Consider the following 16,274-nt stretch of genomic DNA (forward strand, 5'->3'; position numbering starts at 1 on the left):
ATGCACCCAATAAAAATGCTCGAAGGCTGCGCACGGACGAACTTCCTTCTCAAGGAATTCGTCCATTTTCGGAAATCGAGATGAGCCAGACAATATCCCTCGTAAACTCGGGCATACGTATCCCTAGAACGTTTAGTATCGCCGTAAGGAAGGTGATATGGGACTGAATACGCGTAGGAAGCTTTCGACAGGTGGGAGGGTGAATACGTCATTACGGCCTAACCTTTAGAGCAAACTTCCCACTCCTTTACGCCGTTGGCCTCTGACATGGTAGATTAGATACATTGTAAGCCAAGCAGCTTTCTTGGCTCCGGGTTGGGACTAGACTCATCCCGTTGCTTGCGTATACAGTAATACGTACGAATCCATTGCTAATACGTCTTTGATTCCGTATATGGAGCAAATAACTCGGTTTGAGCTAGAACTATTCTCCATGGCATAACTTAGTAAGGTTCCAAATCGCTTTTTATAGGTTTAAGTGAGGGACGCAACACTGCATAGATAGATCCATGTTTACGCACGATTTCTTCCACGCTGCATATAGAAGCAAGATAAATACTTCGAGTGTTACTTTTACTACTAAACCGTTTATGTGATACCTCGGTGTTTATATTTAAAGGTTCTAGGTTACATATGTAGAAAGCTACCTTATGCTGCCTTATCCCGGCTGCCCGGGTCTCTAATTGAGGCCTTAAGCCGCTAGTAACCTACCCTGAAGTAGAATTCAGGGACCCGAAGGTAAGCCAACCTTGTCCCACTTTATATCTGCTTAGATGAATCGGGACCCATTAAAAGAGGTCTTATCGCTATCGATAAGAACTTACTTGATCGTCTAAACATTTTTTCTTCAATGCGAAGGACTCAAGTCGCTGCAGCATCTTTTACGTGAGCCAAGTTGTTGCGTTCAACGTCGCAAAGTCGCAATCATGGAGCAACAGGCGCACAAACCCCATCGCAAATCGAAAGAGAAGAAGAAGCCAACTGGTGGTTAGTATAACTACAATTATAATTATTACCCTACTAACAGGACCAGATCACAATCCCAAAGCCTTCGCCTTCTCTAGACCCGGTAAACTACAACGCGCTGCTGCGAGGTCTCAAGATGTATGCAAAATCTACACGAATCGGGTTTATCAATATTGTAACTAATTTCGCTATATTAGATCAAAGAAAGGCGATTTCACGTCCCTCTCGTCGATCGGGTACCCAGCGAGGCGCCTCCGAGACTCGTAACAATTGTTGGGCCGCCTGGCGTTGGAAAAACGACGTTATTAAAGTCGCTCATTCGCAGATATGCAAAGGAGACGATCTCAGAACCTCAGGGGCCCATCACCGTGGTCACATCAAAAAAACAACGGTTAACCTTTATCGAATGCCCCAATGAACTCGAAGCGATGGTCGATATAGCTAAAGTCGCCGATATCGTCCTACTGATGATTGACGGAAACTTTGGTTTCGAAATGGAGACTATGGAATTCTTAAATATCCTAGCTGCAACGGGTATGCCTGGCAATGTGTTCGGCATTCTGACCCATCTAGACCTATTCAAAAAACCCCAGGCTCTAAAAGATGCGAAGAAAAGGTTAAAACACAGATTATGGAGTGAATTATATCAGGGAGCACATCTATTTTATCTATCTGGTGTTATTAATGGGCGATATCCGGACCGCGAAATTCACAATCTATCTCGCTTCCTTTCTGTCATGAAAAATCCCCGACCGCTAATTTGGAGGAACTCACATCCCTATGTTATCATAGACAGCTTCCGAGATATTACGCACCCTACTCAGATTGAGGAGGACGAAAATTGCGATCGATCAATTGTTCTTTCGGGGTATCTTCGAGGAACTAACTTCTCGGGTCACAACCAAAAAGTCCATATTCCTGGTCTGGGTGATTTCTCCGTGTCAGGTATAGAGGCTCTACCTGATCCATGTCCAACCCCAGCTATGGAACAGGCCATTGCGAAAGCGACTGGAAAAACTGGCCGGAGGCGACTGGACGAAAAGGAAAAGAAGCTTCATGCTCCCATGTCAGATAGAAGTGGTCTGAAGATAGATGGTGACGCCATCTGGATTACTAGGGAAAAGGGCTTTAATTTCGATAAAGACGCTGAAGATGGGGAGCGTGGTGAGGGTGAAGAACTCATTATCGGACTCCAAGGAGAAAGGCGGCTGTTAGGTCAGACGGAAGACGGCCTGCAGCTGTTCCGAGGCGGCGAGAAGATAACGAGTGTCCCTGAGGAGGAGGATACTGGAAGGAAAAGTCAACGTAGTGCAAGATTCGCTGCAAGAGATGAGGATGAAGAGGAAACGCCTGAAGACGAAGGCTTTGTTAGTGGAGAGGAAGATTTCAATTCGGATGAAGAGCCCGAGTTCAATGAGCAGAAATTGGGCAAAATGTTTAAGGAGTCAGATAAGGACGGTGACGAGGAAGATATCGCATTTGCGGATAGCGACTCAGATCTGGGCTCTATATCAGGCGATGAGGTAGACGACGACGACGACGACGACGACGACGATGACGATGAAGAGGATGAAGAGGATGAATACGATGGCGCAGAAGAATCCGCACTCAGGTGGAAGGACAACTTAGCTGGGAAAGCACTACTTCGCCATGGCGGCCGTCCATCTTACCGAACAGCAGATCTAGCACGCCTAATGTATGATGAGGCCTTGACAGCCGACGAGGTGCTACAGAGATGGAAAGGGGAGGTCGATGCAGAAGAAGAGGAAGAAAATATTGAAGACTCCGAAGACGAAGATTTCTTCAAGAAGGCAAAGCACGAAGAAGATGCAAGTTCAGAAGACCGCTCGATACCCCTATACGATTATGATCAGTTAGCTACTAAATGGACACTCGACGACAACGTTGAGCAGCTCCGCCAGCGCTTTACAACAACGACGCTCGGCGGAGATGGCGACGATGAAGACGGATTCGATGGGTTTGACGATGAGGATGGGGATGAGGACGATGAAGGAGACGGCGAGTTTGAAGACCTTGAAACGGGTGAACAGCACAAGGCCGAGCCCGCGCCAGAGCCAGCAGAGAGCCTAGAAGCAGAGCGCGAAAGAAACGCTCGGAGGAAAGAAGAGCTGAAATTACGATTTGAGGAGGAAGATCGCGAAGGGTTTAAAAATGACAAGGCTCAAGCTAGGCGTGAAGGCGGAGACGAAGAGGAGTTTGGTGAAGACGACTGGTATGATGCGCAAAAGGCGCTCATTCAAAAGCAGCTTGACATCAACAATGCCGAGTTTGAAGCTTTGGACGAACGGCAAAGAGTCGCTGTCGAGGGTTTCAAAGCTGGCAAATATGCTAAGATTCTTCTTGAGAAGGTTCCTGCAGAGTTCGTTACAAATTTCAACGCTCGGATACCTATTATAGTCGGAGGTGTGCTTGCTACGGAGGATCGATTCGGTTTTGTCCAGGTCCGTATCAAGAGGCACCGTTGGCACAAGAAAATTCTCAAAACCAACGACCCCCTTATCTTCTCTCTTGGGTGGAGGAGATTCCAGACACTCCCAATATACAGCATTTCGGACTCTCGGACGAGGAATCGTATGCTGAAATATACGCCGGAGCATATGCACTGCTTTGGCACATTCTACGGTCCTCTAATCGCACCAAATACAGGTTTTGTCTGTTTCCAGTCCTTTTCCTCCACCAACCCAGGCTTCCGGATCGCTGCAACTGGAACCGTTCTATCTGTTGACGAGTCGACTGAGATTGTGAAGAAGCTCAAACTCACCGGTGCGCCATACAAAATATTCAAAAATACCGCATTCATTAAGGACATGTTCAACAGCTCGCTGGAAATCGCCAAGTTCGAAGGTGCCGCAATCAAAACGGTTTCCGGTATCCGTGGTCAGATCAAGCGCGCCTTATCGAAACCCGATGGGCACTTCCGAGCTACGTTCGAAGACAAGATCCTGATGAGCGATCTGGTATTCCTTCGCGCTTGGTACCCCATCAAGCCGCACCGGTTCTATAATCCGGTCACCAACCTCCTTGGCAACTGGCAGTCGATGCGGCTGACGGGTGAGGTACGGCGAGACCAGGGGATTGCAACGCCGCAGGACAACAACAGCAAATACCGGCAAATCGAACGAGCAACACGACACTTCAACGCACTAAAGGTGCCCCGCGCTCTAGCAGCGGAACTACCGTTCAAGTCACAGATCATACAGACGAAGCCGCAGAAGCGCAAGACGTACATGCAGAAGCGGGCGGTGGTGCTCGGTGGAGAAGAGCGCAAGGCACGCGACCTGCTGCAGAAGCTGACGACGATCCGCAAGGACGCGGTGGCCCGGCGCAAGGCTAAGAAAGACGAGAAGCGCGCGGAATTCAAGAAGAAGATGGAGGAGATGGGCGAGAAGAAGGAGGCGCGGGAACGGAGGGAGAAGCAGGAGTTCTGGCGTAAGGAGGGTAAGAAGAGGAAAGGTGACGGTGAGGGAGCTGGGGGTGGGGGGAAGAGGAGGAGGTAGTTTTGCAATTATGTGATGTATACATCAGTTAGGCTTAAAAAGCAACGATACCGATGGATTTTGAAAACGTCTTGTTTAAAACCCGTATTCCAGGTACATAATACATTTGTTCCGTCCTTACCTTTGGGTAGGTAGCGTGTCCGCCATCTTGTACATACTAATCCTTGTCCATCCTTGTGCTTGGCTGCATTTGACAAGGGCTGTGATCTGATCTTGATGTGGTCCCTTGTGTGGTCCCCCGTAGCTTGCCGTGCCGCATCGTGGCGGTTCCATTCAATAAAGGTAATTCGGAGAGTCTATCAAGTTTTATCATTGGCCAAAATGAAGATACCTAACCTAGTGCTGTCTAGGTAACCAGCGGTGGTAGATCAGGTTACCAGCAGTGGTAGATCTCAGGCAAGTCAGTTCGTCCACATGAATGGCTCCGTATTTAATTTCGAACGACCTAATTAGTCGACCTTTGAATACTTTCGTACTTTGCAACCTCCAGTCATCTACTTATAAAGGTCAGACAGCCGACACACTTATTCTATAAAATATAGAAGGACAGACACGTTGCAAAGTATGCATCAGCTTAATCGAACTTATTAACTTCGAATCAACTAATACCTAAGAGTTGAATCTATAAAAGATCTATTCCACACCATCATTTAAATAGTCTTTATATTCCAATGCCTAGCAACCTTAACCAGCAAGGTTACGATACTATGGCGGTTCCCGAGGATGCTAGGCGAGATCAAAGCACAACCACAACCCTTGACCACAATATTCATAGTTCCGTATCGTCTCTTACCTGGCATCCCGCAAATGTTCCTTCGGTTATGCCAGTTATTTGTACTGAGCCATTGCCGCTTCAGCTTCTTGGTGTAGGAGCTCATCTCAACGAAAGCCTCCCCTTTACAGGAGACGAGCATCATTCTCATCCCCAACAAGGTCAGGCTTACACTAATACATATCCTTCATTCATCTAACATACCTCTTCAGAGCCGTTGGCTCATAATATTTCCTGCCAAACGAGGCTCGCAAAAAGTCTCACGGCGACCGGTGATTCAAACCACTCCGGAATAGATTCAAATTGCGAAAGTGGCGACCACGTCGTAAACGATATCATTATGGATCGTCTTTCGTTTGAGTCCGCGGCTCCATGTTCTAGTTCGATCGGAAGCCGTAGCGAGTCTCATGAAGCATTAGCAACTGTCAGTGCAGTGTCAAGCTCTTCTGGGGCGATCATACACCAGAGCCATCATCATTTATCTGACACCAATAATGAGTCTGCTTCACCGACCTTTAAATGGGCTATAACCCCTCTCCCTCGCGCAATTTCATATTTCTGGTCATATTTATACTCAATATCCGACATTAGAGCGATAGTTCGCTTCGTCGTCGTCATCTTCAGCCACCTTATGGGAATTTGGACGGCACTCTCAGTCAGCATAACTCCCGGACGGCTAGACGACGCCCTCCCATCGCTCAACGACGACAGCTACCCGATCATGGTTGCCCAAGTAGCCGCATCAATGCTGTCTCCGCTGCTATTCACTGTCGTGTCGACTAAGGAAGACACGGCAACGCTTCGGCAGAAGTTAACCTCTTTTTATTACGTCTTACTTGTGGTCGGAGTCCTGATGTCGCTTGTGTCTCTCTTGCTCTACTCGCTCTGGCCTTCGGGCTACCGCGTAACTAACATTACTATCATTGCAAGTCTTATGTTCGGCGTCCTCGGCAGCTGGCAGTTCTTGGAGAAGTCCTGGAAGAAGACATTGTCGACAAATGAGGACATCGAGTTGGGCCTACGACAAGCTTGATATATTGGTATACCGTACTTTTCAGCTTAGGCGGGTTAGGTTTTATTTTCTTCACTTCCAGGTACGGTTCGAGTTCAGCGCGGGAAAATAGTGAGGGTTCTAAAAGGTTTATTTGGATTGGATATGGAGCGGGTAAAGGGTATAGATAAGGGTATGTGCTAGATTCTAACAAGTTTAGGAAATTCTATATAGGTTATGTTTCGGACGGTGAAATGATATATCAGTACTAAAATCAGTTTCCTTTTCTTGTTGGATATCAATTTTATTCCTCAGTCCGTTGAGGGGAAATATGTTCAGGGGTTTAACCAGCTCATATGTTAACCCCTGAACGAATATAGAACACGGCTCAAACAGTCTTAACTTAAGTACCATTTCCTACCATAAATATCACACTAGGCATACAAGGTATTTATTGAGAAAGTTTCTGAGATTAAGTTTAATTTGTCTCATAGGCCTTGCTACCTTACTACTTACTTATCAGGTCCAGATTCCGGGATGGCTTACAGATGATTCTATAAAAAGTCTTATGTCGATTAGTTCTGGCTTTCGCCTTCTCACATCCAGAGAGTGCTGCGCTTTAATTAAGGAATCGGGCAAGATTTAGGAACATTCCGAACTAGTAAAACAATAATCCGAAGCCTGAAAATTACTAGAAAGGGTAAAAGAGTTATGAAAAGTTATAAAAGTTTGAAAATGCATTTAAAAATATTGCGGATCAATCTTTAATTAGGTACTGACCGATTCCTTAATTAAAGCGCAACACCCTCTAGGTGCGAGCAAGCGAAAGCCAGCGCGAATACTAGTTTTATAGAGATCTTGTAGCACAATTCTTTAATCTCATAAGAATAGTTAGCAATCCACCAACTAAGTAGTTTTAGGTGGTATTACAATGGTAATCTCCGTGGTACCTGAAATTAGATATACGTATGTCATGAGTGCTAAGTTGACTATATATTCTAATGGTGATGCTTAGGATGAAACGTGTAGCCTAAATACTGCCTTATCTTAACTTGAGGCTACACAAATATGCAATCCCCAAAAGTACAATTTTGGAAACTAAGTGTCGTACAACAGAGTGCCCAAGGCATACTTTCGAGACATTTACCCTCCGCACTTTAAGACAGTTGCTTATATTTAAGCCAGAAGGATGTCCACCAAATCAATGTTTAATCCAATAGACAGAACCTTAGGTACACAAGGCCTTTCTCCTTGATATTGGCAATACATCTCTAAAATACGTCTCCTTCCTTACCAAGTCTTTATACTAAGAGCTATTGCACTCAGTACTTATTAGATTAACACATTGGATCTCATGATGAATCCAGTATCATACAATTCACTCTCTTCGTTATATTTGCTACTCTATATCCGCATAATGGGCACCCGTTACCCCAGTGGCCATTCCGAATCTCGATAAACACTTTGCTTTCGATATACTCTATCGTTCTAAGATCCGGCTTATCCTTCATCCTTACACCATATGTCCTATTTAGAGCTCGGAATTATAGATACACACTGCCTAACACCACAAGATATAGACGAGCTAACAGATAAAGGGTATAGTATCAATAAGACTTACCGGTGGCTTCCCTATCAAGCCAACCCTGAAGTCGATTCTGAAACCGACTTGTCACTAACAAACTCCCTTCTTGCTCGGAAATGCTTATATCTTGTGGAGTATTCACTTGGCACCAGTACAATACCATATATCATAAGTGAAAATTTCAACGGGGCACTCAGAACTGCTACGGGAACCTTATGGGGCGACGGGTCCATGGTAGTCGACACATTTGACGGCCTCCAAACTTTGCAACACATATATGATTATGGGCGCATTGATTTCGACCGCATCCAGCAGACATTTTCAAATATCTCCGATTCGTTAACTACTTGGATTCGAACTCGCGGTCACGAGAACTATTCGGACCCTGCCGTTGGGCAAGTCTTCCATTACGCAACCTGTATACAAGTCCGGTGGCAGTGGATGCTGTTTCTATTATCAATAGTACTACTAACCATGTTACTATTCATAGTAACAGTATGCTCGATGGCGCTTACACAATTTCCGGCTTGGAAAGCATCTCTTCTTCCCCGGCTTGTATGTGGGCCCGGAAGCGCCGAAATTCTAGGAATGGCGGATCAATTGGAAGAGACTTCATACGGTACTGATGAAATAGAGAATAAAGCCAAGGAGACCCACTGTGGTTTGGAAGGCTTTGCCTGAACCACATGTTCAGTTATAGGCTTGATAACGATCAATGGTTGTTCACAGCTCGGGCTTGAAATAACTTATACCTGGGGAAGTCTTTAAAAGAGGATGGCGTCTGGTATAAAACACTGTAGTTTCTCTTAGTCGAGATATATAGGAGAAGATCTGAAGTTTAAAATAAAGGCCGAAATAAGCTGGAAGAGCTTGGGTTAGTATGAATCTGTGATTGTACCCGTTAGAGGTAATACATCAAAATACATTGGTTCAATTCTCAACTCCTGCTTATCATAGCCCCTTTTCTTCAACACTCATTTAACTACCAAAAGTAAAACAGTCATTAATCCATACTCCCCAACGCTCACTAGGTACCCTATGAACTCTCCATCTTCCTAACTCTCCTCTCAACCCCCTCCTCAAACTCACTCACTCCACCCTCCAACACACTCATCGCTCCCGCTTTCAACCTACAGACCAGCCTCCTCCTCATACCCCCCGCATCCCCACCCCTATCATCCTCCTCGCTCTCCTCCCCATCATCTCCCACAATCCCTTCCACCACACCCCTTACAAACCACCGATCGTGACTAACCAACACAACCGCGCCCTGCCAGCCCCGCAGCGCCTCCCGCAACGCCGCCACCGTCTCGTAATCGAGATGCGTGGTCGCTTCATCCAAGACCAGACAATGCGGCCGCCGGCGCAAGATCCGGGCAAGTTCCAGCCTTACAAGCTGTCCGCCGGAGAGCCGGCGCACAGGGACGTCAGACGCCAGGCGACCCGGCAAGCCGAGTGAACCCAGGAGCCCTCTTATCTCGCCTTCATCCAGCTCGCTACCATTTTCCCCCATCAACAACCCAAGAGCCGTCATCTCCGTATCCACCTGTCCCATCTCCTGCAGCGCCTCGACCGCGTGCTGCGCGTAGTACCCCAATTTCAACCTCGGATGCTTAGTCGCCGTCCCGGCCGACGGCCGTGTTTCTTCGACCAGGAGCTTGATTAGCGTGGACTTGCCGCTGCCGTTGAGGCCGAGGATGCCGATGCGGTCGCCCATGCTGACGGATATATCGATGTCTTTCAGCACGACGGGCGCTTTTGCGTCCCTTGCGTATCGGAACGAGACTTTTTCTAGGGATATCAGGGCCCCGGGGAACCGGAGCTCAGGCGGGTCCGGCAGCGCGAAACTAACGGGGCGTTCGTCCTGGGGGATGTCGATTTCGGCGCGCGCGGTAAGGTGGTATCCGACCAAGTCCCGGTTGAGCTTGAAGCGGCCGCCCTTGGCATTGACTTCCATCCCCCACCTATCGTCGAGCTTTTTCTGGCGGGACTTAGCCTGGCGGATCTTATTCTGGTCGTCCTTGGCCTTGCCCTCGCGCATGTTGCGCTGGATCGTCTGCTGGATGTGTTCCTTCTGCTTATCCTGCGCGTCCTTCATCTTCGTCAGATGCGCCTTCTTCTCGGCGCGCGAGGCCTCGTATGTCGGCAGGTCGCCGTGGAAGTACGTTAGGTCCATGTCCTTGATGATGAGGAGATCCGTGCACAGGGAGATGAAGTCGCGGTCGTGGGAGACGAGGATTAGGGTGGGCGGATCGGACGACTCGGCTAGTGCTGTGAGGTGACGCTGCAGCCAGATGATTCCGAGGAGGTCGAGGAAGTTTGTGGGTTCGTCGAGGATTAAGATGTCTGTGTCTTGTAGTAATGCGGCTGCTAAGGCTGTTCGCATTTTCCACCCGCCGGATAAGCTTGAAACGCGTTGCGCCATACGAGATTCTGTAAAGCCGAGACCTGTAAGGATCTTCTTCGCCTTTGACTCGGTTTCTGCCAGCTTTGACGGCTCGACTTGAAGCTGGAGGTCGGCAAGCATATCGGCAGCTTCGCTTGTCTCCTTTGCAAGCGTCTCGGGTGTGATATCCTCGTCTTTTCGTTCATATCTGAGTTATCTGTCAGGAATATGTCACCTAGTTGTGCGTGTAGAGATAGTAATACTCCGACTGGAATTCGGCAACTTTCTTCTCCATGGTGATCAGAGCTTTTCTCGCCTGCATACCTCTCGTGCCGCTACGGAGGCTTGCATCTTTATCCTTAAGGAATAACTCTTTTTGAAGGCGTCCGTGGTGGACTTTCCGAAAGGCCCTCAGAGCGCCAAAGGGGTCACCGCCATCGACACCTCTTAATAAAACTACGGCTGATTAGTTTGAGGACTTATAAGTCTAGGATGGGATACGGACTATCGATTTCTTTTTGCACCTCCTGCTTGGCAGTGGCTCGCTCAATAACTTCCTCTAGCACTACTGGACCCTCGCCTTCACTAGGGGTAGGAACGGGGCCTTCGTCAGCATTGACATCTCCAACGTCAGTCTGCTGGAGAATAGTTATACGGGTCTCTTCTGGTAGGCCCGGTATGAGCTTTTCCGCCACCGCCTTTAATAGGGCTGTAATAGACTTATTAGTTACAACTCTCTCATGGTTAATTATAGCTTCATTTGATTACATTAGACTTACTTGATTTCCCAGTACCATTCCTTCCGATCAGAGCATACCGCTGGCCGGCTTTGAGTCTCAACTTAGCATTACTAAGGATTTTGGTACCCTCGCTCTTTGCCTTGGCCTTGCCTTTGGCACCGGACTTGGATCCAGACTTGACAATTATATTTAGTCCTTCAATATCTAACTATTATCATATCTGTTAGAAACGTTACTAGTTATATGGAGAGAATAGGTAAGTAGCATAACTACCTCGCGATAGTTAGGGGTCCCGATGTTGAAGCGAGTTTGTTTAGAGGTGCACACAATAGTCGCAACGCTCTCAGCTTCCATGGATGTCATGTTCGTGATAGTATATCAAATACACTGGTTACTAATAGACAATACGAATTGGATAAATCATTATTGAAAAGGGGGATAGAACTGATTTATGTTATAGTATAAGTCTTGAAGCCGCATTACATAATGTAACTTTTATCAATCCGGTCTAAGGGTTCAGTCTAGCCTTCGATACATCGATCGTGCTTATACGATCTCGTTGAAGTGCGTTCTTGGCTGCAGTAGCGTCGATGATTCATTCTGTTTCATTGATGAATGCTCCGTGATTGGGTGGAATCGAGGTAATGACTCAGACCGGCGTTTACGTACCGCATAATTGCGCTATAGTCTTGTTACCTGGTTGGGACTACTATTCTAGCTGTATTAGTTAGGATAGTGCATATGGAGTGTATACCTCCTATATATATTAATCGTGTTAATAGATATGAACTCCGTATCTATCTAACCAGCGACTTGTCCACCACAACCCGCAAGTGAGGTCTATCTTCCGTCCTGATAGTCATAGAACCACCCTGAGGCAGCTCTACAATAGTACCATCGATACAGACCTTGCGCCATCTAGCATCTTCTTCTAAAGTAGTGATCTTAACCACACTAGTCTCCTCGTACCCGACCCCTTCCTCCTTACCATCCTCCGTAGTCCACTTCATACCGATATGCTTTCCATCGTTATACGCCTGCATCATAATCTCCATAGTCTTCTCTCCACTAACAGCACCGAAATGAACGAGCCTTAATTTCCCATCTAGGGGCTTGCTAGCTGGAGATATGGTGAAGGTTTTCTCTAGATTGGACACCATCGTAGCTAGGATATATGCATGCCGGTCCTGGTCTAGCTTCTGTACATTGGATCCATCTTTTCCGGAGAGTTCAACGATTGCGTTATACGCGTGGCTCTCCTTAAGCAACTGCTGTGCAACCATGCCGAAGCGCTTAGCACCGTGCTTTCGATACTCCGGCGTATCGCTCTCCCAGACCAGCTGGCTGTGGAAGCCGTAGCTAGCAACGATGGCCCCGTAGAGATGAGACACGGCGTCGGCGTGGCTTTCAACTTCTTCCGCGGAATCGGAGCTGGATTCGGGGCTCTTATAGGTTATAATGCGAGAGCCGGGAGAGAATTCAGCCTTGAAAGAAGGTAGCGCGGCTGCTCGGCCGTTGAACAAAGTGCGCAAGCCCTGGACCAGGCTGGACGGCGCTGGAAATCTTGATGTCGTGCCCGCTGACTTGTGAAGGGAGTGGAAAAGTGCATTTCCTGTACCTAACGGGAGTATCGCAATCAACGGCAGACGCTCTTCCGAGTTGTGCCCCTCTACCGACACTTGACCATTAAGCATCTCGATGACACCCCCATCACCACTAAGCAGCACCACGGTATGCTGCACCCCATCTTCATCCTCGCGACTAATCTCTCGCGCAAACTCGCGTACGCTATCAGCGCTCTGCGTAACAACTAGATTGTGCGGATTCGGCTTGAATATTTCTACCGAGTTTATGGTTGGATCCGAAGGATAAACCTCGCGCCCCGATAAAAGCCGCCCAACAACCTCGTTGTAAAATTTTAGCGCAAGACCCGTCCCGGAGCCAGTCGACACCACAGCATGGATGCGCCGCGACGGACTACTTTTCAAGTAATCCGGAAGACCCTCGATTAAAAATTCATCTAGGAGCGGCTGCGGTATACCAGCATTCCAAGACTGGAATAGTCTGAACGTCGGCTCCTGGTCTCCTGGTTCTTCTTTTAAGCTGAATATATCGTATGAATCGGACGCTTCAGATTGTCTTAATATAAATATGATCTCCTCAGCCTTGGTAGAACCAAGGATATTGCCTACTTCGGGTTGACCGGTATCGGTAGAAATGCTACTGGGTTTAGTAGACATATTCCGTGTGGTACGCAGGCAAATATTATTTACAGATACCTAAAATGCTATGCCATGAAGTTGTAGCGTTGATATCTCTTGTAGATATCTTGTAGAGGAGTTAAGTAAGATATAAAGGAGAGCGATCTACTTTTAGAAGCGTAGAGGCGGCAAGATCTGGCTTAGTAAGAAAAGAGCGGGCTTGTGAATGCCAATGATTAGGTAATTAAGCCTGTAGAAGATGTAAGGTAGGATTTGGAGCAAACCAGATATCCAGGAGCCTTCATGATGTGCTGCATTAGTCTTATTGCACAATCCCCGTTTTAGGCCATGCAAGGCGTTTTGATCTTATAGTGGGGCTTGTGCTCCCCTATTTTTTGTTATACTCGTTTTTTACTTCACAGGTATATGTAGTAAACGAGCAAGAGGGAAATAAAGGGGTATCATAGGCCGATCTAGAATCGGTCGTGGTATTGAGCTTCAAACCTTCGTTTTACTCCTTTTTATATCACTACTGTCCACCCATTAGTGACCCTTCGCCTTGCTCTGAGGACCCCAATGCTCTCTGGGGTTTGTCTGATATCTAACAAGGCCTTTCTTGGATATGTCTCGTCCAAGTTTCTGATCAAAGACAACCTTCAAGTTATCGATCGCCTCGCGCTCTGCATCCTTTGCAGGATCTTCCTTCGGAGTCTCGTCTGTCTTGCCTAACCGGAGTAAGGTATACGCTGGAGTGTTCTCCTTAATTCTATCAACACGCACAGGGGCTTTTTCGCGGACCCATTCCCGCATAACATGCCAAATGACTGACCATGGCGCATTTGTCTTTATACTACCGCCCTTGCAATGACTACGAGTAACTTCATAGCCTAAAGACCGTAAAGCGCCCCTGAAACTATCCTCATCAGGAGACATACAATGCAGAGTACCCGCTAGCTTCGCCGGGTGGAAATAGAACGGATAGTGTTCGATCGCAGCGAATTCGTCCTCTCTGTGACTCTCCATCCTATCTTCTGGAGGTGTAAGGAACTCTTCTAGTGCCGTCTGTAGCATTCCTTCTATCCGCGTCTTCGTGCCGTAGATCTCGTCGGAGGCGCTAGGGAGGTCATCCAAGATTTTCTTGATGAAGTCTGGAGAATGCAACGGTCCGCCGTACATTGGGCCGCTAAGATGCATCTTTGAACCGCATTCTTTGCAAAGCCGGTCGGTGGTCGGTGCCATGGCGAGTCCGTGTTTATAGAAGACGCCTTTCCCAGACGCATTAGGTGCCTTTCTGTCACGTGCCAGGAACTGCGTTTCCCAGGCTCCGCACCCCTGGTCGCAGCTATATACGATCATAGTCTTCCCCGCAAGGAACTTGACCTCTGCCGGCGACTTCCTAACCTTAACGAAGATCCGGATGTAATAGTCAATCGATAGACTCAACAGGGGCTCGATAGCTAGCCCATACCTCGCTGCTGTTGAAGCAAGGCCGTGTAGTATGAGGCGCAGCCCTACTTCGTGAGAATGCCATCCTTTCGCAGGGATGCCGCCATAAAGGGCAAACGTTTTCTCGGGATATCCATGTGACGCAAAGACGCCCGAATCCGTGCATGTAACACATAGCAAACCCCCATCGTCTCGTACGGCGTTAAGTGCCGCGTCGAAAAAGGTAGCAGCGGTTCCATATGGGTCCAGATCGATCACGTTGTATTTGTTGTTTGGTTTATTTGGTTTATTGCCGCTCTTCTTGTTTTTCCCCTTTTCTTCTACGACTTCATAAGTAAGTAAGGAGTACATATGCGCACGGGCGTCGCCCGATGTCGCGTTTACTTTGGATTCGACACCGTTATGTTCCGCATTCTGCTTGATAGCCTTGACAGCCGAGGGACTAAGATCATTTGCAGTAACTGATGTAACAAATGGTAACTCTTGGGCATATCGTAGAGCTCGAAGTCCCGTAGCCGACAAAGCATCGAGTATGGTAAATTTAGGTGTAGGTTGGTTATTTCTTGCTTCGGTAGATTTCGTCTCTTGATCGTTAGTCGGCTGTGAGTTTTCGGCAGGTTGGTCGGCATTAGGCACGTCACCAGAAGGTACGTTGTCACCGTTTCTGTGGATGTTTTCAGAATTGTTCTCTTGTGACCCTATATCTTGATTATTTGGCGCGTCTGGGAGGGTTATATCTGCGTCGTCCGACTGAGCTCCGTTCTTAGTCGCATCGTCAGCTGTAGACGTAACGCCGTCTGCATTCTCGGTTACTTTTTCCTTCTTCGAGTTGCGACCACTAGTGTCTGTCTTCTCACGTTTCCTCTTAGCTGCTCTTTCCGCATTCCCAGCCCGTCTCTTAGCAAATGCGTCCTCAGCATACGCTTTAATTGCGAGAACTGTCAAGTCGCGATTGAACTGCTGAATGGGATTGTAGAAGACCTTTTGCTGTTCCTCGGCATTCGACTTCTTATCTGCGATATCTTTTGCGGAAAAGGGGACTAATATACGAGCTAGTCCCTCCTTGACTTCGGTAAACTCTTGGCCGTCTTTCGTGATGATCTGAATATTGGTCGTCGCGGCCGAAGAACCGTTCTTAGTTTCCGAGGCCATGGTTCGTACAGTTCGAAGACGATGTGGTTTAAGGAGAAATCGATTTACATGCCGAAGCGCTAATCGAGAGGACGCAATCGAAAGCGAGAAGAGCATACAATTGAGTTCTAGGAGGGTAGTATTAGAGGACGAAACCAAGAATATCGAGGTTGCGCAAAGGCCATATAAGTCGCGAATAACTCCAATTCCTTTTTTTTCTAAGAAGGGTGGGGCCCTGGAGGGGTCTTAGCTGTTCTGCCGGGCGGTCAAGAGAGCTATACCTTATACCTAGCTCATGCATGTACCTATGACTGCTAGCTACATACTTGCCCCTGCTATGTCCCTTCAACACTCTTTCCTCGAGTATATGGGCATGACTAAACGGAACGTGTCGACTAAACACAAAAAAGGAAACAGCGATAAAGAAGGAAATATCCAAGAGAAGGAACCTCACTTATTTCTCCATGAGTGTCATCATGTCTTTCTTAAACCCATCATCTTCAAGGAAGAGCTTGCTTGCTTTTCTCTACCTTGCTCC

At 47.5% G+C, this 16,274-nt stretch overlaps 4 protein-coding genes across 4 annotated transcripts; 2 read left to right on the forward strand and 2 right to left on the reverse strand.

Annotated features, from left to right (window-relative positions):
• The first annotated feature begins 871 nt into the window (after positions 1-871).
• On the forward strand, positions 872-4,601 carry F4817DRAFT_324465 (DUF663-domain-containing protein). Its single transcript, XM_049301642.1, has 3 exons — positions 872-987; positions 1,034-1,104; positions 1,164-4,601. The coding sequence occupies exons 1-3, from the start codon at positions 927-929 to the stop codon at positions 4,482-4,484; spliced, it is 3,453 nt and encodes a 1,150-aa protein (XP_049163149.1). The 5' UTR covers positions 872-926; the 3' UTR covers positions 4,485-4,601.
• A 177-nt stretch (positions 4,602-4,778) lies between these two features.
• Positions 4,779-6,641, forward strand: F4817DRAFT_324468 (uncharacterized protein). Its single transcript, XM_049301643.1, has 2 exons — positions 4,779-5,417; positions 5,469-6,641. Exons 1-2 carry the CDS (start codon positions 5,156-5,158, stop codon positions 6,287-6,289), a joined length of 1,083 nt encoding a protein of 360 aa, XP_049163150.1. The 5' UTR covers positions 4,779-5,155; the 3' UTR covers positions 6,290-6,641.
• Positions 6,642-8,616: 1,975 nt separating this feature from the next.
• On the reverse strand, positions 8,617-11,485 carry F4817DRAFT_130857 (P-loop containing nucleoside triphosphate hydrolase protein). The gene is made up of 5 exons (XM_049297747.1): positions 11,232-11,485; positions 10,998-11,166; positions 10,724-10,927; positions 10,482-10,674; positions 8,617-10,426 (listed from the first exon to the last, which is right to left on the reverse strand). The coding sequence occupies exons 1-5, from the start codon at positions 11,319-11,321 to the stop codon at positions 8,869-8,871; spliced, it is 2,214 nt and encodes a 737-aa protein (XP_049163151.1). The 5' UTR covers positions 11,322-11,485; the 3' UTR covers positions 8,617-8,868.
• A 270-nt stretch (positions 11,486-11,755) lies between these two features.
• F4817DRAFT_355958 (TRM-domain-containing protein) lies at positions 11,756-15,757 on the reverse strand (the record flags this gene model as incomplete). The annotated part of the gene is made up of 3 exons (XM_049305725.1): positions 11,756-13,123; positions 13,766-15,167; positions 15,357-15,757. The coding sequence occupies 3 exons, from the start codon at positions 15,755-15,757 to the stop codon at positions 11,756-11,758; spliced, it is 3,171 nt and encodes a 1,056-aa protein (XP_049163152.1).
• Between the last annotated feature and the right edge of the window lie 517 nt (positions 15,758-16,274).

The sequence above is a fragment of the Daldinia loculata genome (genome assembly GCF_022478755.1).
Source record: "Daldinia loculata strain CBS 113971 unplaced genomic scaffold F4817scaffold_3, whole genome shotgun sequence".
Lineage (NCBI taxonomy): Eukaryota > Fungi > Ascomycota > Sordariomycetes > Xylariales > Hypoxylaceae > Daldinia > Daldinia loculata.